Genomic DNA, 24,396 nt, shown 5'->3' with positions numbered 1-24,396 from the left:
GCAAGAAGTGTAGATTTCTGAAGTATGAAATAGAATAAACTAAAATGTAAATAAAATACAGGAGGTTCAACTTATTTTTTACCCAATTACATGCTTTCAAAAATAAACATTTTATATTAAGGATCTCAATAGGTTAAAAGTAAAAGAGTGAAGAAATATATACCATGCAAACACAAACCAAAAGAAAGCTGGAGGAGTTATATTCATTTTGAACAAAATAGGATTAAAAACAAGGAGATCATCAAGAATAAAGAGGAACATTATGTAATGATAAACGTATTGATTCTCCAAGAAGACATAAACATGTATGTACCCAAAAGAGCTTCAAATACATAGGAAGAAATAGACAAATCAATAATTATAGTTGGAGATCACAGACTTTCTCAATAACTGACAGAACAAGCAGAGAGAAAGTAAGGACAAAAATGATCTGAATAGCAGTATCAAACAACTTGACCTACCTGATGTTCACAGAACACACTTTTATCCAACAACAGCAGTGTTATTCTACACAGTCACAGCTTTTCAGTAGTTTGGTTTAAGGTAGCATATACTCGGATTAAGGGATAACATATTCTTTTTAAAATTATGGGGGAGAAAAGCATAATATAATTTGCACTATTAACCATTTTTAAGTGTGCAATTCAATAGTGTTAAGTATTTTCACATTGTTGTGAAAATGATCTCCAAAACTTCTTTATTTTGCAAAACTGAAACTCTATGTCCATTAACAACTCCCTTTTCCCGTGCCCCTCAGCCTCTGGTAACCATTACTTTTTTTTTCTATGAATTTGACTACTTCAGATATCTCATGTAAGCAGAATCATACAGTGTTTGTCTTCTTGTGGGTATCTTATTTCACTTTGCATAATGTCTTCCAGATTTACCCATGCTGTAGCATGACAGGTTTCCTTCCCTTTTAAGGGTGAATAATATTCCATTGTATGTATATACCACATTGTGCTTAATACACTCATCCATCAATGGACATCCGGGTTGCTTCCACTTCTTGGCTATTATGAATAATGCTACTATGAACATGGGTGTGCAAATATCTCTTTGAGACCCTACATTCAATTCTTTTGGACATAAACCCAGAAGTGAGCTTGCTAGATCATACAGTAGTTCCGTTTTTAATTTTCTGAGGAACTGCTATACTGTTTTCTGCAGAGGCTGTACCATTTTACACTCCCACCAGCAGCGCACAAGGGTTCCAATTTGTTCACATTCTCTCCAGTTCTTTTCTGGGTTTGGGCTTTTTTGTCTTTTTGATAGTGGCCATCTTAATGAGTGTGAGGTGATAACCCATTGTGGTTTTGATGTGCATTTCTCTGATGATTAATAATGTTGAGGATCTTTTCATATGCTTGTTTGACATTTTTATGAGAGAAACAATACCTTTTGATTTACCTATCAAGAACTTTGTTTGAACTTGTCCTTGAATGTGTCTGTTAGGTCTCAAAGGATTCTATGTCTGCAAAGTTAGGCATTTAAAATCTAGGACAGTTTCTCTCGCCAGCATGTCTCTGACACATTTTATAACTTACTGAAACATAATCCATTTCCATTAAATCTTCAAAAGGAAAAACAGTTCCTTTGGAAAGGGGGTATAGTTAACACAAAAAGGAATATAATATTACTCCATGATGTTGAGTAAGTAAATCCTGTTTATTGATGGTGTTGTTGAGTTCTTCTCTATCCCTGTTAATTTTGTTTAGTTGTTCTATCAACTGTTGATAGAGGGAAATTAAAGTACCCAGTTGTATTTGTGGACTTGCCTGTTTCTCCTTTTAGATCTATCAGTTTTTCCTTCACGTATCTTGTAGCTGTACTGTATGGCACGCACCTATTTAGTATTACTAAATCTTACTGGTGGATTAACTTCCTTATCATTGTACAATGTCCCTCTCTATCCCTGGCAATTGTCTTCCTCTCAAATTTACTTTATCTGATATTAATATATAACTCCTGCTTTCTTTTAATATTTGCATTGTATATCTTTTTCCATCCTTTCCTTTATATATATATATATATATATATATCATTATCTTTAAGTGAATTTTTTCTAGACAGGACATAGTTATGTTCTTTCATTCACTCTACCAGTCTTGGTCTTTTGATACATTTAGTGCATTTAAATTGAATGTAGTTAGTGATATGTTCTGTCTTCTAGTTCACTGATTCTCTCCTCTGTCCTCTCTATTCTGCTCTTGGGCCTAGCTGTTAACGTTATTTGTTATGGTAGTCTTAGTTCTAAACTTTCCATTTCTTTCTTCTTTATATCTTCCTACATTTTTCAGAGGCTTCACACCTATATTCTTAACTATTCCTTAAAGAATTCTTATGATGAATCCTTTAAAATCTTTGTCAGATAATTCTAATATCTGTGCCATCTCAGTGCTGACTATTGCCTTTTCTCACTCAATTTGAGATCTCTCTGGTTCTTGGTGAGACAAATTTTCAATTGAAATCTGGGTTATTTGAGGATTACAAGATTCTGGATCTTATTTAATTCTTGTGTTTTAGTAGGCCTCCCCTGGCAGCATATTCCAGTGGGTGAAGTGACACCACTCCACTACTGCCAAGTGGGGGATAGAAATTCAGGTTCTCTGGTAGGCCACCATTAATATCAGAGGTAGAAGGGCTCCATGTGACTGACAGGTGGGGATGGGAGGCTCCCTACAAGGCCTCCACTGATACCACCTCTGCTGGATGGGGGGGAAGGAAGGATGCCTCAGTTTCCCCCAGAGACCAGGATGCAAGTCCAGTTATACATTTGATCTTAATTAGCTCAGGACCATTGTGCCGCAAAGTTATTCTCAGCCTTTATCTGCTTAACCTCTGCTGAAATGATATCACCAAATGTACCTTTAAAGCTTTCACCTTTGAATTTCTCTTGTTACCTCTCAAATACCTTTAAAATTTATTTGTGGGAGCCTCTTTCCTTCCTGTTTATCTCTTAAAATCTACTCAAGTTCTGTCCTTACAGCTGTTTTTCTCACTCTATATCCCTACCTATGCAATTTCATACATTCTAGTAATTAAACTATCACTTGTAAAGTAAAGCCTGACCTCTAGAACCATATATACAACTGTTTGGCACTAACCCTTTCGTTGTATCACAGTTATCTAAAAGGGAAGTTGTCCCCTCTTCCACCCAAACCTGTTCTGCATCTACATTCACTGCTTCAGTTAGTGGCAAAATCATTTAGCACATGTCACTAGTAAGAAAACTAGGAGTTATTTGGCACCTATTTATTTTTCTCCTGTTTAATATCCACTCAATCAGTCCTGGACTCCTGCTAAACGACTCTACCTCTTAAATTATTTAATTATTTCCTCTTCACTCCAACTGTTTAATTAGGCTTCTTATATTACCTTAATTCAGCTTCCTTAAATCATCACTTATCTAGACATCCACAATGAACATGCTTCTCAAAATATACACCATTTTTCTAATCAAAAACTCTCAATTCTTTTTTTTTTATTTTTGGTTTGCTTTTGTTTGTTTGTTTGTTTGTTTTGGGGGGGAGGTAATTAGGTTTATTTACTTACTTACTTATTTTAATGGAGGCACTGGGGATTGAACCCAGGACCTCGTGCATGCTAAGCAGGTACTCTGCCATTGAGCTATACCCTCCCTCAAAACCTTTCATTCCTGATAACAATGTTTTCTTTCCCCAAACTATGGGTTTGTAGCATAGCAACCATTTGCAGGCTATAAAATCAACAGCAGCTTTTAACAACCAGTTAAAAAAAAATTGTCTTATGACATACATTTGAATAAACTAGAAAATATTAGAGCACTAGGTACAGTGAGAGTTAAGTTGTTTTGTTTCTTATACATCCAATTTTATATCACAAAGCAGTAAGCACATACACATTTAGACATGTAAAAACACACTGCACATACATGGATACGCATGTGTATTCTGAGTCATGATGTGAGCCCTTCTAGGAAAGCTTCTTGGTCCCTCACATTTCCCAGCCCCCAAAAGAGAACAAAGCTTTCTCTTTCTGCTATGTCTGTGCCCTTTTACTGCTTCCACCAATACTGTAACCCCATATTTGTGTTTCCTACAAGATCGTAAACTTCTAACATTACTTGGCACAAAATTGGCACATAGTGAAAATTAATTAAAGGAAACGAGTGAAATCGTACTTTCATGCTTGGTGAACAAACTGATACCTAACATAGGGTAGTAATAATTTTAGAGGCTTAAAGCACTAGAGCAATAACAATATAATAAACTATAATTTATGAACACTTTGCATGTGCCAGGTATTCTCCCTAGCACTGGAAATGTGTATCTTATTTAATTCTCATGATCATTTTGGATATTATTATTCGTCCCATTTTTTAAATGAAAAAACACAGGTAGACATTAAATAACTTCCCAAATGTCACATAGTAAGTGGCAGTGATGCAATTCAAAATCCAAACAATTTTGACTCTAGAAAACCAAGATCTACATTATAAAATGTTAAAAATTTGCTAAAAGGCTAGTAGAAAATTAACTTACTTCAAATAAAAGTCTATAATAACATCATTTAAAAATTCTCCTTCACTTAGACAATGCAGGTCCTCATTAGTAACAGAGATGCCTCCCTTAGCTGGAGGTGGTGGATATACTATCAATCTGTAACAAAATGTAAAAAAATAAGCAAATAAACAAACAAAAATATATATGTGTACAAAACAGAAATGTAATAAAATGGAGAAGAAATTTAAGAGTGCTACAAGCGCTCTCACTTTTCTACAGGGCCCATGAAGATGGTGTGGCTTTCTCCAGCTTCTTCCTCATCATCAAAAAACTGGAAGTCTTGTTTGTTTTTAAGTTGTATCTTAGATTCAAGTGCCACCTGGTAAAGAAAATTAAATTATCAATTCACAAAGTCAATTTGAAAAATTTTCAGTAAAAAGATAAAGTAGAAGGCAAGAATGCTTTCCAATTTTAAAAAGTTAAAAACAAGAAACAGGAAAAACCAGGGTCCACCTTCTTTTTATCTGTAGCTTCTATAACACTGGTACTCTTACAATTTTGTTCAACACTGGTTTTCCGATACCCTGTCTTCTACTCCCCATATTAAACTGGAGTATGTTAGTACAATCCTAATGACAGATACAGTGTTTTTTTCCTGTAGGAGTGGAGGCCCACCTCAGTTCAGTGGGTAGGCAATCCATGGACTGTGGGAGCAGAGGCTCAGGGAACACAGTCCACTGAGCTTCAGTTCTCCAGAATCAAGGAGTCCTTAAAGAAAGAGCCTTCCATTGGCATTTAAGTCTATCACTGCTGTGTTATGGCCCCAGCTGCTCTTTCCTCCTCTGGAATCATCTCCTGTAGCCAAATCTGCAAAGAAGGGGAATGGTTCCCCTTCTGCCTTCCGTTCTTCTCCTCATCCCACTAACCGTGTGAACAGCTCTTCTGGTGAAGCCATGCTTAACTTCACCAATATTATGCCTTGGAAAGCCCTACTTCCAAATTTGCAAGCAGGTTGAAAGATTTAAGTACTTCTAATAAATTACCTCAGCAAACTTTAGTTGCTGTGGTAGGAGACAAATTTAGAGTATTTAAGCTATATTTGCATTATTTAACATTATAACGTTATAGTTACAATGTTATAGTTACACTGCGGCCTTTGATTCAGGTGGCTTCAGTGTTATCTACTACATGATTAGTTATTCTAGAATTGTTCAGAGTCAGAATCAAATAGTATATATTCTTTCAAGTTTTCAACTATGTATGTACATGTTACACATAAATGTATCTCAGCAACCAAAATTCCTTTATTTGTACTGAAGCCAATGACACCACTGGGAACCATCAGCAAATATAAAATAGAGTAACAATCAATTTCAAATAGTACTGTATGTGTATGTATGCTGAGAGTAGGGGAACAAGAAAAAAGTATGAGAGAAAAAGAAAGGAGACAAAAAGTAAGGACAAGGATAGACTGTGGAAAGGAACTAAAATAAAAACTTCTGAGATCTGTACCAATTACTTTGTGTCACAAATCACCTACCCACCATTAATGTTTTGACATAACACAATTTACAAATCACATATAAAAAGCAAATAATTCTGAAATGGGATTAAAAAGATTTAACTCAAATGAGCAATGTAATAATGAAATGTATTTCCCTTTAAAGCTATTATTTAAAATTACATTAAAGATATAATTACATTTTTAATTTTGTTTTCTTTTTGCACACAACTTCCTTTGATGCTCTCTTCATAGGTTCTTGTGCAGGCAACAAGTCTGCTATTGGCTTCTTCAAAGGGAATTTTTGCAAAAAAATTGGACACATTATTCTTTATACCAATTTCAGTAATGATGTTTTCAAATATCATATTTGCTTGAGGATCAAGGCCATTTTGAAAAATCAGAATTATGTATTGTTCTTCCAAATCTGAAAGAAAATCAATATAATCTTAAGTCTGACAGAAAAAAAAAATTAAGTAGTTAGATACTAGAAAAAGAGGAACAATTAGTTACTTCCAAGAATATCACCAGAAATCCTGGTATAGATGTTCAAAACAGTGTTTGGCAGACAGTGGATATACAACAAATACTAGAATAAAGATCAATGACAGTGTCACCTCAGAAGAATAAGGTACCAGAACACATTACTCTAGCAGCAGCTCAAGAACAACTCTATTCATAGATGTAACTAATTTATTTCATCTAAATAGGATCCAAATAAATTTACTCATTTGAATATATAATCCATTAACATTTTTGTCAAACACAAATAAATTGCCTACTGAAGTATCTCCAGATTTAACTGTAAAAATTGCTATTCGTTAATTTGCTAACTCCTATAGCTTCAATAACAGCTATCACTTACTCATCATTACACTAAAGTAGCAATTACTGAGGAAAGTATTTATTTTACAACCAGTTATGCTATGCCACAAATGTTAGAAGGGAAGGAAAACAAACTGGAGAACCACATCTATTTATTGTAGAGGATAAAGACCTGTTCTACGAACTTTCAAATTTCCTATTCAGGTTAAGTTTCAAGGATTCCAGATTGACGGCTGATTTACAGTGAGCACTTCCATCAGCCCATTAAAAAAAAAAAAAAAAAACTCATTTTACTCAGATTATACAGTGTTAAATAAAGAGTATGTATCTTTTGACTTTTAACCCATTCTGAAAACTTTCTAAATGGGTAAACTTGGGTTTTTATCTTCAGAACATCCACTTTCTGTGGTCTTTTCCTCATCTATAAAATGAGGGAAGTAATACCTATCTTACAAGGTCACTGTACGGGCTGTAGATAATATACACCTGCGGTATCTATCAAAGTGGACTCACACTCTACTAACCAATGTATTGTATGTGTTACTATATTTGATCTACATAACTTACTTGTTAACTTATTTATTCCTTTACAATCATTCCAAACTTTATCCTCCATGTGCATCTGCAGCTGCACGCTCAGCTTCTGATAAACTGCTGGTGTTGTCTGAAGAAACACTACTGGTAATTTTCGGACATTACACCATTCACATTTAGTCAGATCAGAGGTATTTAGAGTAATCCCTACAGGATCGTTTTCTGGTTCTGGAGAAAAACAAATGGAAATGGAAAGGGAATCAATTTTTAAGAGGCAAAATCATAAATGGAGGAAACTGTGGGGAAGTATAATTTTAAAGTTAAGTATATATTTATTATGCTCGGTAAGCAGTAACTCTGGTGGGAAACAAAGAAAAATCTTTGTATCTTAAAGAAGTGTCTACATTTTTTCCAAATGAAAGAGGATTTGCGTTGGTGGTATAGTGGTGTGCATAGCTGCCTTCCAAATGAAAGAGGACTTAATAAAATGCATTTAAAAAATCAAACTCAGCTTTTGTGATGTTACAGAATGAAACTGCAGTATTAAGATATATGCCCTCTGTTAAGATGCATGTAATAACTAATGATCTTAGTGAATTCTATGAATATTGTTTTATTCTTTATTCCAGTAGTGTTACAGTGTAAACAAAGCTTTAGTGAGCAGAAGGACATAAAGAGCTTACCTTCCAGCTGTATCTTGATAAAATCTAAAGAAAACTGAAAAATAAGATAAATTAGTAACACTCATAGATTTTTGAAGATTTTGCTAGAAACACCCTAAATGACATGTTATTTGGAACTCAGACTACAGAAGATTAAAAAACTGATCCATGTACCATGTGCTTAAACACAAGATGAGATTCTGCATTCCCCCTCTGCCAATGATCTCTCAAAAAGGCAAGTTTCACCTTCTTTATTCAATTGCTTTGAACATTTCTCATATCACTGGTTTATTTCTTACAACTTTAAAGAGAAGTTGACAGACTATTACAACAAACACCTGAATAATCCTTACCTAGATTCACTCTTACAATCTTGCCAAACCTGCTCCATCACACTTTGTATATATATACACACTTCATTTTTTATCCCTAAATCTTTCAACAGATACCTCCCAAGAACAAGGCCATTTCTCTTAACACAACCAAAACATCACTACTACATCTAAGAAAATCAAGATTAATTTTGTTCAACACAAAGTGAATACTCAGATTTCCCCAACTGCTCAAAATTGTTCTTTACTGCTGTTTTAATTTTTCCCCAATCCATGACTCTGTCAAAGTTACATTTGTCCCTTCTGTCTACTCCGGTCTAGACCAGAATCTGCCTCCCTCTGTTCTTCTTGACATGGCCTTCGAAGAATCCAGGATAGGTTCTGCAAAATGTACATCTTGGACTTGTGTCTCCTCATTTTATAATTCAGGCCACATATTTCCAGCAAATACAGCACACAGGTGATGTCTTACCCCACTACGTCACTTAGAAGGCACACGATATCAGGCTGTCTCACTACTGTTCAAGCTTAATCACTTGGTGAAGGCAGTGTGCCAGGTCTTTCCACTGTAAACATTTCTTTTCCCCTTTGTAAGTAAATAGTAATTGCAGAGAGATACTTGAAAACTTGTCAATATCCTGTTTTCTAATAACCTTTTGCCCAATGGTTTTGGTATCCACTGAAGATCTTGCCTGAAGTCAGTTATTACTGGTGGTCATAAAAAGGTGATTGTCTGATTATTTTAATGTAGAGAAGGCACATTAAGCCTGATACAACCTGAATTAATGCTCATTTTGTGTGTTTACATTTAAGTCAAGAGAATCAAAAAAGGAGGATAAGAACTTCAATATGCATTTTTTAAAAAGTTGGAGCGGTATCTAGACGGATAAATAGATATAGGAAAAGAAAGTTTGGTAAAATGTTAATGGCAGAGTCTAGCTGGCAGTTTTATGAGTATTCACTGTAAAATCTTTCAACTCCTCTGTTTTAAAATTTTCACAGTGGGAAAAAAGGAAACAAGGAAATATACAATAAATCTACGTGTCATTACAACAGTTGCAAAGTCTAGAGTGTCACTAAACATACCTCCTAAAGATTGTGCTTGAAAATAATATTAACTGGTTTCAATGGAAAGTAACAGGTTAATTGGGGACACTAAGAAATGGGTATTTGTAGCTTGGAAAACATTCCAACACATACAGGAGAGGAAGTTATATGCTTTAGAAGAGTGTGTCAGATGGCTCAAAAAATGGCAAGTATGAATGACATGGGGGGAGCGTATAGCTCAGTGATAGAGCGCATACTTAGCGGGCACAAGGTCCTGAGTTCAACCCCTCAGTACCCTCATTATAATAAATAAATAAATAAACCTAACTGCTCCCCCAAAACAAATAAAATAAAATAAAAATTTCTTAAAAAATGACAAACATTAACGTGGAAGCATTTGAATAAAATTGTTACATGAGATATATGAATACAAAGAAACATGTCTGAATAGTTATCATTTAAATATCTGTGTGGGAGGGAGGGTACAGCTCAGTGGTAGAGCACACGCCTAGCACGCATGAGGTCAAGGGTTCGATCCCCAGTACATCCATTAAGTAAAAAATGAACAATAATAAATAAATAAACCTAATTATCCCCCCAAAACACAAACAAAAATTTTAAATAAATAAATACCTGTGTGTAACTAATTACACACAAATATGAATGTTATAAGTAGACCCTGGGTTATTTTACCTACATCCCTGAGTTTCTAAATTTAAGTTGGCCAAAACTCTTGATTTTTTTATCTCCTCAATTTTCTCATTAACAGAATGAGGAATGCACTGTATTTAGGCACACATGGTATTTCTAATAATGTAAGGTGTTCTGTTAAAAAAACTGGTACTTCTACATAGCGTCAATTCTAACACCGAGTGAATTTAAAATAATTAAATTACCTAATAATAAATGCCTATAAAATTTGATAAAACACTTAAAATCTGTTTCCTCAGATTAATGACATGGCAGTATAAATCATTTCACTACAAAACATAAGGAGGTTATGTTCAAGAAGAAAATGTCAAATCATCTTTTTTTTAAATGGAGGTACTAGGGGTTGTACCCAGGACCTTGGGATGCTAAGCATGTGCTCTACCACTGAGCTATACCTTCCCCCCAACAGATCATCTTTTTAACACAGTGTACAAAGAAACTACAGATCCACCATACTTCATCAAAGAATGTTCTTTGAGAAAATCCCACAGTACAAGGAAAGTTAATACCACAGAGTTCGAATTTCCATATTAAAAGCACTAGTTTTTGGCTGAAATATTTCATTCACCATTTTAATTAAAAATAAACAAAAACCAAAAATGAAACAAAACTCTTGTCTCAAAACATTCTATATTACACATACTACCTTTATTTCTTAAAGTAAATTCAGTTAATTTTTATTCACTAGATTAAATAAAAACTAATCTGTAACTATCATGTAAAAAAATTCCATTCAACTTTTAATGTAGTAGTTCTTGATAGATAGCCTTGAGACTAAATATGCAACTTTAAACTAAATGTCTAAATTACAAGCAAGACCTAATCATCGTACTGAAGAGTTCTGGGTAAGTGTTAATGTAAGGAAAATCCATAGAAAACATATAGGGTACTCCTGGAAAATTCTGAGGTAACACAGAATGACATTTTTATTAACTGACAGAAATCAGGAAAGATAATCTGTACTAAAAAGGCTGGTAACAAAACACAAACTTCACTAATCACTAGCAATCCTGACATATGTTACAATGTTATTGGGCAACAATGGACAGATAGTCTGTACATAATTTGCTTTAAATCTTTGATGCATTTCTAAAACTTTCTAGTTTTTGAATCATGAGAAACTGGAGGTTTTTTTTTTTTTTTTTAAAGAAAACAATGCTGGTTTCTCATACAGCTTTGCTGTGATAAGAAATTAGCTCTGCATTTCATTTTCTCATGTAAACTAAGCTATAAGGTTCCCCTCCTCCTCTTTTTATCATACTGTATCTTAGAACTACGAATCCCAGATAATAAGTACCTATTATTTGCCATAATTTAAATAATAATAAAACTACCTTTTAACTTTCTTGATGTAATAAAATGTATTTTCTTAGAGATACTGCTTTATGCACAAATGACAATACCAGGAGACAGTTTGAAAAAACAGTTGGAAACAGACAGGGACAACCTAGCTAAGACACTATTAAAATAAAGGGTTACAAATTAAGTACAGCACTATAGGAAGATTAACCTACCAGTAATGTATAGGATATATTAGAAAGAAGAAAAATCATCACTCAGAAGGCTTGTTAAGGAGACTATGTTAAAATTTTAAACAGAAAATAAACATTTGAATTGGACTGGTGGTAGTAGAATAATGAGTATGAAATAGGATGAGTAGAAAAATGAGATATGACAGGTAAGATAAAAGGACCAGAGAAAGTCCTTTGGGCTTTGTGGACACTGAACTAGTTCATAAGCACAGTGCTTCTCAGGTGGTTATTGTTATCCAATAATCTATTTCTAGGAGTCCCTGTGTTACATCTTCTTTTGGATTCTTCTTTCTCTCTTACAATTCTTTAAAATACTCTTTTTACGCATTAAGCTGGCATGAGAATAAAACAGTAACATAATGGAGGGTATTCTAACTTGGTGAGAATTAGCATCTTCCTATGATGAATATGCACTACCTTGAGCATCATATTACGATAAATTTTTTACTCACTAATTTTCACAGTGAGAAGTATTTATGATTGTTTATAAACAATCAAGATTCAAGATTTCAAATAGCTTAAAGCAATTTGAAATCTTGAATTGATTTTAATATTCTATTAAATATTTTAACTTATAAATTTTAAAATATTACATATTAGGCTTAGCCATGAAAATCTGCATCTTATAATTGGTACAGTAAAGAGCTTACAGAATGTACTTACAATTACAGGCTCTATTAATAGTCGGAAGAGTGTTCCCACTCGTATACTTCGACAGTTTAAAATTACACTATCAAAGGAACTTTGGCAGTTTAAAGATACAGGATCAACTGAAGTTTCTTGAGAAATCACTTTGCGACGTTTCAGAGGTGTACTGATAATAGAATTACCAAACTGAAAAAGAAAATAAAATTTTCACTTAATAAGTTACTAGAACTTATTAGCAAACTAAGTAGACATATGCAAAGAAGACCCAACACAAGAAATGTAATTATCAAAACATAAGATTGATTTTACTTCAACAATGTTATTAGATAAAGTAAATACTTATTGATTGTGTAACAGTAACTGTAAATCTTTCCTATTTTTATCTTGCTATATTTTATCTACTTATTAGTTGAAACTCCAGTAACAGCACAGCAGTGAGAAACGGTACTCTGGGAATCAGACAGCCTGGGTTCAAGTAACAGCTATACCACCTTTCAATGATCTCATCTTCTAAAACTTAATACCTCCTTAAGTTTTGGTTTCCTAAGCTGTAAAGTATAAGAGTATTTATTCAAATGAGCTAATGCATATAAGCAGCTTAGCACTATGCTTCATGCACAATAAAATGTTGGATAAAAGTTAGGTGGTCATAGTGGTGTGGCTGTAGTACTTGGATTAAATCAGCAACTTTTTAGAAAACAGGTTAATTCAGGAAAAGAGATCATTATTCACATTGTAAAATGATGCTTCTTTATATATTAAAAAAGGTTAAAATACTTGATCTGTTAAGATTAAGATTTCATCATCACCCAAATACAAATTAATCATAATATAAAAATGTATTTTATAAGTATACAACTTAAAATAAATGTAATTACAAGTTAAGTTGTTGTGTTAAAAAACCTTATTATCATCACAAGAATAAAACATGATCTTGATACAAAACAAGAGGAAAAATAGGTCCACTGCTTAGAAATAGGCACTATTCCCATTATCCCTCTAGAGACAGTTCTGTGACCTATATCATACGAAAAAATATGTATTAAAACAAAATATGGTATAACATACACATATTTATTTCTGTAAACTGCGTTTTCAAGCACATTAACAGATTTACCATGAATATTTTCCCAGTTATTAACAGAAACCTATTACAGAAGTTTAAAAACTTCTTTTTAGCTTTAGAATTATTTCTTCAAATGAGATGGTAATTAGCTCAATAAGTCACATAATTTAAGAGCTGCACCAGCTGAATCCATAGTGGAGAGACTGAGTCTAGAAATGGACAGTCCATATCCCCTCAAAGGGCCTCTAAACCAACACTGAGGAACCCTTACTGTTCACTGTGCCAGTGGGAAAACAGCTCATTTACAAATTCCATCATATGGAAATCCATTATTTATTTAACTGAGCCCTCCTATGCTGGACATCTGGTTTCTTTCTGGACCTTTCTCCATGAAACCTTATTCTCCAACAAGCATTTTTGCAGCAATTCTGGTATATTGATTATCGCCAAATTGCCCTCCAGCATAGTCGTACCAATTTACATACCTAACACCCATTTCTCTAAACACCAACCAAACGGAAATACTAATATACTTTAAAATTTTTCAGCAATCCAACACTTAAAATATTTATCTTATTTTAATTTGGTTTTCAGTACTTTATTTTTTTAAACTCTATTCAGACCATTTACTCATTTTTCTATGGCTTGCTTCTATTTCTTGATTTTCAGGAAATTAAAAATATATAAAGGACCAACTCATACTGTAAAATACTTCACTATTTTTCCCTATTTGCATTACCTATCAAATTCTGTGGACGGTGTTTTGGTTCACTGTTCTGTACTTTTCACTTAATCAAATATATTCATCCCTTCATTTACGATTTGTGCTTGTGCTGAAATGTTTGGAAAGGCATTCCCCTAGATTATATTAAAAATATAATCCATTTCTTCTATTATTATTGTCATTATCTTTTGTTTTTCATTTCCTATGGTTACCATCTTAACAACCAAGTATGTATGTTTCCATATTAATTTATCTGTAACTCCTATAATTTCTGACATATGCACACACACATATAACTTAACATACAATTTATTCAAGCTTTTTTACAAAAATAACAAAGTATGTACATATTTCTGCATCTTGGTATTCTCGCTCAACAGTACCATGTGAAGATCCGAAGTCACTGATATTTTAATTTTTATTATCAGTGGCTGAGTAATACTCCATGGTATAGATGTACGATAGTTTCTTCAGCCATTGCCATATTAGTGGGCAATGATTTTGTTTGCTAATAGTCATATTAATACATCCAGTCTGTGCACTGGAGGGGGAGGATTCCTTTGAGATTGAGTCTCAGAAGTGAATTATTTGGTCATTTGGTATACATTAAAATATTTTAGTAGATGATTTCCCAAAGGGACATAACACCATTTTTTCCCCACCAGCATAATTAGGAAAGCACCCTTTCCCTTGGTTCTTGCCAGTAGTACATATTGACTGATTTTGTATTAATTTTTAAGGTTTGTCAAGTATATGGTTATACTTCATTTTCTTTAATTTGCACTTTTCATGTAAAAGTTCAATCTCAATCTCTTCTTTTTGTCTATTCCTATTTTTTTTTCCTCCAACTTTTAAAAGTTCTTGGTCTAGATATTAAAGTAGTGTATGTTACTTGCATTACAAATATTCCTTTCTAGATCTATTATCTATTGATGTAATTTCTGTACTTTTTACCATCTGAATATTTAAAAACTTTTATATAGTAAAATATAAAATGCAGTGAAACAATATTATGTTAAAATGAACCCAAGTTAAAATGACTTTTTCCTGCCCATTAGGTCATACAAGTATACTTGTTTATACCTATATTTTGCTTACTGTAAGGCTGATGTTATTTCTTCTTTTTTGTGTGTGTATATATATATATTTTTTTATTGATGTACAGTTTGCAATGTTGTGTCAATTTCTGGTGTACAGAATAATGCTTCAGTATTACATGAACATACATATATTCATTTTCATATTCTTTTTCACCATATGTTACTATAAGATATTGAATACAGTTCCCTGTGCTATAGATACTGTTTCTTCTTGTTGGATTTTTTTTTACACTTTAAGCTTTTAATGTAATTGAGATTTATTTTTGTATGTTTTAATGTTCTTTCAAATAATCTTCCAAGTGTTATTTTAAGATCTACCCAATGAATAATCCATTTTTCTCCTACTGACACTTCCAAATTACCCTCCCCAAAAATATTAAGGAGATTCAACCAGAATAAATGTCTATAAATGTGAAAGTACCTGGTCTTTCATTCTTGCTTTTCTTGGCAATGTAACTGTATTTAATTCTGAATCTGCTGGAATGCTTCTTAGTTCATGCTCTACTCTACAGGTATTTTCATTTAGTGCTGCTTCTACTTTTCCGGTGGATGGTGCTGGGGAGGAACATGCTGAATCAGCAGGTTGAGGAGATACGCTCTCTCTTCTGTTAGTCCTGTCACTGTCATCATCGTCATCATCACTGGACAAAATGACTATAAAGAAAATGTTAAATACATTTTCAGTACTTCATTACTGTAAGTTAAAAATGTAAATATATCACCACAGTGAGAAATATACAAAAATTGCTTTAGATCTCATCCAGATCTGAGACTTAATAAAAATGAATGATGATATAATTGATTTTCTCTGATGAAAAGTTAAATTTGGAGGACAACTAGAACTGGCTTTTTTTTTTTTTACCAATATACAAACATAAAGTTGATTCTATAGTCCATGAAAACACCCACACAGAAACATACACAAGTTACAGCAAAAATTAAATGTTTATCAGTAAGACTATTTCAGAGCTTCCGGAAAGTCTTAAGTACAAAGATAATATGCATATGAATTATTCACAAATAGCATGCATTTTAAGTATGTGTAAAACTCCGTGTGACAAATAATTTTACCCCACATAGGAAATCACAAATATCAGAACTGGTCCTTGGGAGAACTTGGACAATGCTCAATAAATCTTGAGTAAATGAACACGGGCAAGGAAAGACATTAAGTATATGAAGGTAATTTGCTCTTATACCTTGTACTCATTCTTAAATTTGAATTTTATCAAACCCACCTCTATAGCATAATTCCCCAGAGCCAGCCACAACGCGCCTGAGTCAAATCCTAACTCCTTACTCTGGTTCACAAATGTCCATAACCTGGCCCTGGCCTCCTTTCTCATACTACTCCATTTTCCCTCTTTATGTTCCAGGTACACCAGTCATTTGTTCTGTTCCTCAAACACCACCAGCTTGTTCCTGTCTGGACTGTAATTCCTCTAATGCTTTCTATTTTTTTTGTCATTAAGTACTAATTTAAATACCATTTTCTGACTGACTACCCAATGTAAAGTAAGCACATAGGTAGTTGGCTCATTCACATCAACTGACTTAAACTTCTGTTGTCTTTTGTTGTGGATGTCTACTTGCTCATTCGTCTCTTCCTACTAATATAAACTATGAAACAGCCTTATGAAAGAGCCAGAATATTGCCTTGCTTAACACTACATTTCCAGAGTCGAAAACAGTGCCTCGCAAAGAAAAAGCATTCAAAAATCATGTGCTGAAGAATGTATAAACATGTAGGAGCAATTTTCTTTTTTTGTATCCCACACATAAATGCTCAGTTAGTATTTTTTGAGTCACATACAAGTCCCAGAGGGGCATCACCCCCAGCATCACCCTACTTGTTTTTTAAAATTTTGCTATCCAGTCTCAGGAGCAAATGGTAAAGTTGGATCTTTTTCAGAACTGGTATTTTATTAATAGAAAATCTAACAGGCCAGATTAGAAAGTCTAAGCAGATTTACACATACTTGAAAGTTAGGGTTTTGCCACTTACTAGCTATTTGCCTCAGTTTCTCCTCTGTGAAACTGGGGACAATAATGGTATCTATTTGTAAGGACTGTCTTAAGAACAAATCACTTACTATGTAAAAGGCTTATTATAGCACAGTGCCTGACATACATAAGCTTTTTAAAAAGTCCATGAACTGTTTGTGCTGTTAATGAAACACCACACAGAAATATATAGTAAACAATAAACCTAGTGTTCTATCTACAATTATTTTCATTGTGCTTCAGGAACAGTAAAACTTCTATATCTAATCTATCAAAAATTTATTTCAAAGCCCCAATGCTGCAACAGATAGAGCTGTACTACATAGTTCTTGTTTCATTAACACGGGTTTTATTTGGTGTCACTATAATTGGGGAGAGAGTGTGCAAAATGATATACAGTTGAGGAGCTGTTCTTACGGCTGCTTTAATTCTACATGAAATATAGAATACATTCCATATAAATATATGTCTAAGATTTTGCGTCAGCATCTGCTATAGACTAAACCTGTGTCTCCCCACAAAATCGTATGTTGAAGCCCTAACCTGCAATGTGACTATATTTGGAGACAGGGCCTGTAAAGAAGTAATAAAGGTTAAATGAGGTCATAAAGGTAAGGCCTTAATCTGAGAGGACTGGTGTCACAGGAAAAAGAGGAGGCGCCCAATCTCTCTCTCTCTCTACGGAAGCACAAAAGAAAGGCCATGTAAAGACACAGCAAGAAGGCAGCTAGCTGTCTGCAAGCCTGGAAGAGAGGCCTCACCAGACACCAGTCCCAGGGGCATCTTGCTCTTGGACTTCCAGCCTCCAGCACCGTGAGAAAATAAACTTCTGTAGTTTAAGCCCACTCAGTCTGGTATTCTGTTATGGCAACCCAAGCAGAATGATACAGTGTCTTTGCATTTACATTCCAAACTTGTTCCCACAGATATCAGCATATCTTCCTCCTCACTTCATGCTAGGCAACAGTCAACAGTAACTTTATCAAAGGTGCTTATTCCACCACCTATCTCAAACAGCACTCGTCTTCATCCTGACACTTGTCACTGTCTCTTCCCCGGAACTGCTTCACTTTTCTACACAGAATTTATCACTACTTGGGACATTGTACATTTTACTGTATGCCCACTGAGGACAAAATAAAAGCTTCACAGTAATAAACTACTTCAACATAAATACAAACTTAAGAATGATAAAGTATAAGAAAGAAGATTCTGGAACCAGAAAAACCTGTTTTTTAAAATCTAAACTCCAATAGATCATATGTATATAATATTGAGAAACTAATCTTAAGCCTAGGTTGCCTCATGTATAAAATGGGGTATTATTAACTACCTCATAAGACTGTAAAAAACAAATGAAACTGTTTAGTATAAAAATCTTATCACAAAGCAGGGCAGATAAGCATGCAATAAATGATATCTTAGAAGATAGTTTTCCATATACTTTAATGGGAAATACTGTTCTTAATTTTTGAGCAGGGGAAGGGAGCAAATATATGCTTTATGGTTTTAATTCATGGTCGATATGGTTCTAGGTTAAGCTTTACATAGTAAACTGCCTAAGGCACCTCAGAACCACATGAATTTATTTTGTTTTTTCACTTATCAACTTAGCCTTACTAACCTCCAGTTTTCCTCAACCTGGCAATGTCCTCAGGATGTTGAGTTTCCAATATAAAGTTTGGCTCAGAATAATAATCCAATACCTGCCTACTACCTTAGAGTTTTACTTACATCTTACATTAAAATATAAAAACCCCACCACTAGGAAAGATTCAAATGATTTTAATATTTAAAATGGTACTGGTATAACAGTAATATGTATCATAAAATATTCATCAAATATTAACATCCTTGTAACATCACAACAGAGTGTTGGCTGGACATCTGTCATACACTAATTCTTTTTTAAACCAGGTTTTTTGAAAATAAGCTAATGTACTGGTATGGGTTGAGGTTTTTATATTGAAATGAGTTAAAACAGAACTTCTGAGGTTAAAAAAATTCTGCATTTTATCTTTTTATAAAGTAATCAATGGAGAGCTTTTTCCATTGTGGTGCGTAGGGGGATATCATTACAAACTAATTTTGATATATTTGACATATTTCAGTATATAGTAGTTATGATTCCTTTGTGATCCAAGGGTCTCATTATTGGTCAGTGGGGGCCCTTTCATTTTAGCTCCTGCGTGCTCTGACATAACCATGGTTGTTTCTGACTGTTTCCATGCTTCTCGATACAACAAGGTGATTGAGGTTTATCTCATACATTCATGCTCCAGACCAGGAGTCAGCCATTTCTCTGAGGAGCCTCTGGTTATTTTTAGTGGAACTGGCCTTCAAAAACACAAATATGGGAACTAGGGTTGTTCATTTCTATAGAGGACTGCTTACTGTTTCTATGCATTTTCTGTGGGTAAAGCTAAAAGATATTTTCTATTTAAGAGAAAAATATATAAAATAAGTTCATATTATTACCTCTAATTCAAATTTAAGGTTACAATTATTTTTACTCCTTTGACTTTATTTTTGTCTTCCTTTTCTCTAACATTAAAAATCTTAAAAAAAAAAAAAAAAAGGGTAGCACTAGGGATCCTTGTGATGCAACTGTTCATATCCTGACAGGGGTGGTGGTAACATGAGTCAAAATATGTGATAAAATTGCTTTAAACTACACACATGTGTGCACACACACAAATGAGTGTGTGGAAAACTGGTAAAATCTGAATAAACTCTGTGGATTATATCAATGCCAAAAAAAGAAAAGAAAAATCTTGGTTTCTTGAGACAATAATATAACTGCTTATTTGTCTTATCAATATGTATATTTAAAAATAGCAATACTTATATTATTAACAATAATATTACTGAATACAGTTAGGATCTACTTGGAATTCCATTTGACCTTGAAATATATATCACATTAGGGATACACAGCCACAATATTATTTTAATTTAAATTAATCTGAAGTTGATTCTTCTGTATGTTCAAGTTAACAACTAGATAGATAATTAGTTTCATTTGTCTCATTTTGTTTTCAACTTTGTTGTTGTTTTAAGCTTCTGATTTAATTTTGATTTAAAACACTGACATGGTTCCAAAGTCAAATCTATAAAACAAGATACATATTTGGAGAAATCTAGTATCAACCCCTACAGCACTATTTCCTACTCTTTTAACTTCTTTTCAAAATCAGTTTTTGATATATCTTTCCATTAAAAAAATAAAACCTATATTTATTCTTCTACCCTTCATAAATAAAGAGTAGCATATTATACACTCTTACCTGCACCTTACTCAATTCACTTGATTAAAGATCCTAGAAATCACTCTACACAATATTAAATGAGATCTTTCTCTCCTTTTATAGCTATATAATAAGCTACAGTCTGTTCAACCAGTCCTTGATTATTTCCAATCTTCTGCTACAAAAAGGACTGCATTTCATATATATATATATGCACATGTGTCTAAAGATAGGAGAAGGATTTAGGGGAGGAACAAAATTGTCAAGAGTCCTTTCTATATGTCAAATGCTTTATTGGGCTATGCTAGGCATTTTATGTTATTTTATATACTCCCTCAAGAAAACTATTAGGCAGGAAGTATACTCCTTTACAGATCAGAAAGATTAAGTTCACCAGGCCAAAGTTAGAAAGGTGGGCATAAATAGCATCTGACTAGGACTAGAACTAAGGTCTGTTTTTCTTTTCTTTTTTTTTTTTTTAATATTAAGATGGAGTATGAGATGGGAACAGTCAGTTATTACTTCCAACTACATGGACAGTTTTAATCATCTGCCCAAAAAGCATGTTACATAACTGACACTAGAAGATACCTATTAAAACCACACTTCTGAAATATGTGCATGCTCCCATTAAAAATATACATGATACAAGTAATACGAAAGGGAGTAAAATACTTACTTGGATCGTTTAGATCTGACAGGCTTGTTTTCCTTTCTTTCAGGTTTGTGATTTTGGCTACTTTTGCCCTAGATAAAATGACTTTCCCATTAGTCTGTAAATAATTCTGTCCACTCTCATCACAATTCACAATAATATCAATTGGAACCTTTCCCACACTGTTGCCATAAAACTTCTTGGCTGGTAATGCTGTGTTTTGCGACTTCTGTCCACCAGAATTCTGATGAATTGATGTTCTTAATAATGATCCAGTAGATTCATTCAAAGTTACAGCTTGTCTGCAATTTCTCTGCAAATCCTTAAAAGGAATACCACAACTTTGGCATTTAGTCTGATTTTCTTTTTCTTTTCCACATTTTGGACAATATCCACACTGTTTAGAAACCTTAAATACAAAAAAAAAAAAAAAAAAAAAAAAGAAAAAAGAAACAAAACACTTTGGCATTTTATTTTAACATCATGGAACAATGACAAAAATCTCAAAATTAAAGCTCTTACTCTCTATCACCATCACCATGGCAAACACAAAGTCCTGAACATTACTTGGAATTTAGCATCAGATTGCTGGAAGGAATTTTCAAAACCATCTAGTCCAGTAGTCTTCAAACTGGACTGTGTATACTCCTCAAGGGCTACATAAAGATGTTCTAAGCCATTCAGGGCCAAATAATCTAAAGGGAATAGATATCTAGATCCTCAGTTTACACATATAACCTTCCCAAAAGCTGATTTGATTATGCTTCTCATGTCAAAGCACCACCTGCCACAACTGTCCTTATCATACTTTAAAAAAAAAAAAACTAAATCCGTATTCCATTTCCATTTGAAATATTACAATGGTGCATTCCCCCGGGGAATAAAAATCACCAAACCAAACAGAAGGATAATTTTAAATGCTGGAAAAATGAATTGATTTTAAGTACTGGTTAACAAAAACTTTTACAAGATAATTTGTTTTTAAGATAGTCCTTCAAAATTATTTTAAGGAAGGCCTAATCTACGCCTCTTACAATTGTGAGATCATTAAAAAATGTTCTTTGACAACAAAGTATCATGTGATTTGGAGGCATATAACCTAGAAGTTCAAGGTATTGGATGATAATATTATAATAAAATTCTTTCCATACTCATGTACTTATTTATATGAATATGGTTCTTCAGCATTTGCATCTATTAAAAAGAAAAATACAAATAGATGCTGAATCCTGTCTCAGTATGTAACATATTTATCCATGGACGTATGAAATAACTCAGAAAAACAGTGAATTTCTCTAATTTAAAGATGCATTTCCAATAATTTTACTTTTTATGTCAAATAACTATTAAACTTTGTAAAAATATATAGTTTAAATCAAGTGTACTAGTAACAACTGAAATAACTTAATCTGAAAGAAAAAAATTTTAATGCTTTAGCCTTATACCACAGGTGAAATGAGATGCTAATTATCAAGTGTTGTGATATCTAGACTGCTCCCAGATCCCTATGAGGAGAGTGATTTAACCACTGTTTAAAAATGTTACTCCTTTCACTGTGTCAACTATTATATACTGTGTGACCATTTAAATTTGGGATGAAAAATGCTAAATGTCAACTTAAAAATACATAAGAGAATATACAGTTATTTAAAATTCTTTTAGGACTTTTAGGTGACAGAAGACATCAAGTGGTTGCAGACCTACAGATAGGTGGTAATTATATATAATTATGTGTATACACAAATTTCAAAATTTACTGAACTGAATGCTTAAGTTCTATACGTTTCATTCTATGTAAATTTATAATTCAAAAATAACACATAGAAAGTCTACAAGCAAAAAAAGTCTAGAGGCTACTACTCTAGGCCTATCACCTTCCTTCAAAGATGAAAAAACTAACAAAGAAATCGCTTACTTTGCCCAACATGACCCATGATCAGGCTGTTCTATTATGCCATGTTACTTATTCAAGGGTCTGCCCCAGATAACAAAAAGGAATGAAAACCAACCTTTAACCAGGGCAAAACTGAACTTGTAGAACATTAGCTCACTATTTCGGCATATGTGGATTATTAAAAAAAAAAAAAAAAAAAGCGTATCTCTTTCTCTGCCAGTACATAGGAGAATTCAGTTATGCTCTTTTGAATGCGTAGGTAAGCTATGCAACAACTGGTTAGACACAAATATGGGACAGATTAATTGACTCTCATATTTTAGCCTATTGCCAAAAAGGGAAGGAAATAATAGTATATTTAAATGAAATACAAACACCACAAATAATTGACCATGTCCTACTGTACCTGAAAGGGAAAACTATAAACAAAAAAGTAGTCCCTACCTACGTACACTCTGTGATGAAATATTTAATCCTCTAAGAAAAATTTAACCCCATTATTTTCATGATGAACAAAGACATATTCCCACTTCCAGCTAAGTTTAAGAAACTATTGTGATGCACTCAAAAAAGTTCAAAGACGTTTATTTATGTGGGAGCAAGAGCCCCATTTGCCACAGTGGGAATCAGCAATACATAGGCTGTCTTTTAAGAACTGATGATATGATCACGCTGCATTCAGACTGACTCCAATACTTTATTGTCTATAATAAAGGATGCATTTCAATGAAAAGCAATACTTCCACATATTTTCTTCTATAAAATTGATACTGAAATGGAAAAGGCACTTCCATACTATTAAAATTTCCAATACGAAAATATATAAGGAAATGTATCATTAGCTATGTCATATACCTACCATCAGCTAAGAAACACATATCTTAGAAATGTTTGCAACAATTAGGAACAAAATGCAGATCAAACATGGTTATTAACTTTTCCATGATAAAAACTAGAGGTTAAGAATTTTATCAACCTAGTGATCTAAAAACTAGAATCTCAATATTGCTCACTTTTAGTAAAGTATGTGTAAAGTAGTAAATTTTCGTAACAATTTTATGTTAAATATTTCTTTTGGAAAACAAAGATTAATTAAGGTCTCATTTTCCCCCTTTTGATCAGTGGAAGATTTTCACAAAATAAAATAAATTCAAAACACATATCACAAATTATCTGCCAGTCTCTATATATTAATAATAACCAACTCTACTTGATAAGAATGAGCCTGTCTTTGATGAGACACCACTGAAACAATGTCATATTTAGTAAATATTCTGAACTTTCTATCATCACGTTAAATATCAAAGAACTTGTTTTCTTTTAAGCAGGATACACTGAAATTTCAGACTACACACGGAAGGAAAAGCCACTATCTTGTTCAAGAATTTAAAATTACATAGAGAGTAACTACAATCTATTCTTTATCTCC

At 33.2% G+C, this 24,396-nt stretch overlaps 1 protein-coding gene across 5 annotated transcripts in view; it reads right to left on the bottom strand.

Annotated features, from left to right (window-relative positions):
- Nucleotides 1–24,396, bottom strand: part of SENP6 (SUMO specific peptidase 6) — a 106,101-nt gene that overhangs the window by 17,888 nt on the left and 63,817 nt on the right. For 4 of the 5 annotated variants that reach the window (XM_032484482.1, XM_032484483.1, XM_032484484.1 and 1 more), the window contains 8 exons: nt 21,098–21,482; nt 15,588–15,820; nt 12,292–12,462; nt 8,028–8,061; nt 7,378–7,572; nt 6,186–6,412; nt 4,754–4,863; nt 4,524–4,640 (listed from right to left, as the gene is read on the bottom strand). In XM_032484482.1, coding sequence (XP_032340373.1) covers nt 4,524–4,640; nt 4,754–4,863; nt 6,186–6,412; nt 7,378–7,572; nt 8,028–8,061; nt 12,292–12,462; nt 15,588–15,820; nt 21,098–21,482 — 1,472 coding nt within the window. Of the gene's footprint in view, nt 1–4,519; nt 4,641–4,753; nt 4,864–6,185; nt 6,413–7,377; nt 7,573–8,027; nt 8,062–12,291; nt 12,463–15,587; nt 15,821–21,097; nt 21,483–24,396 lie in introns of those variants that run through there. The other variant, XM_032484487.1, reaches the window with a different exon arrangement.

Source organism: Camelus ferus, chromosome 8 (assembly GCF_009834535.1).
Source record: "Camelus ferus isolate YT-003-E chromosome 8, BCGSAC_Cfer_1.0, whole genome shotgun sequence".
Taxonomy (NCBI): Eukaryota; Metazoa; Chordata; class Mammalia; order Artiodactyla; family Camelidae; genus Camelus; species Camelus ferus.
Note: the sequence above shows the minus strand (reverse complement) of the source record. Positions and strands in the feature narration are given on the sequence as shown.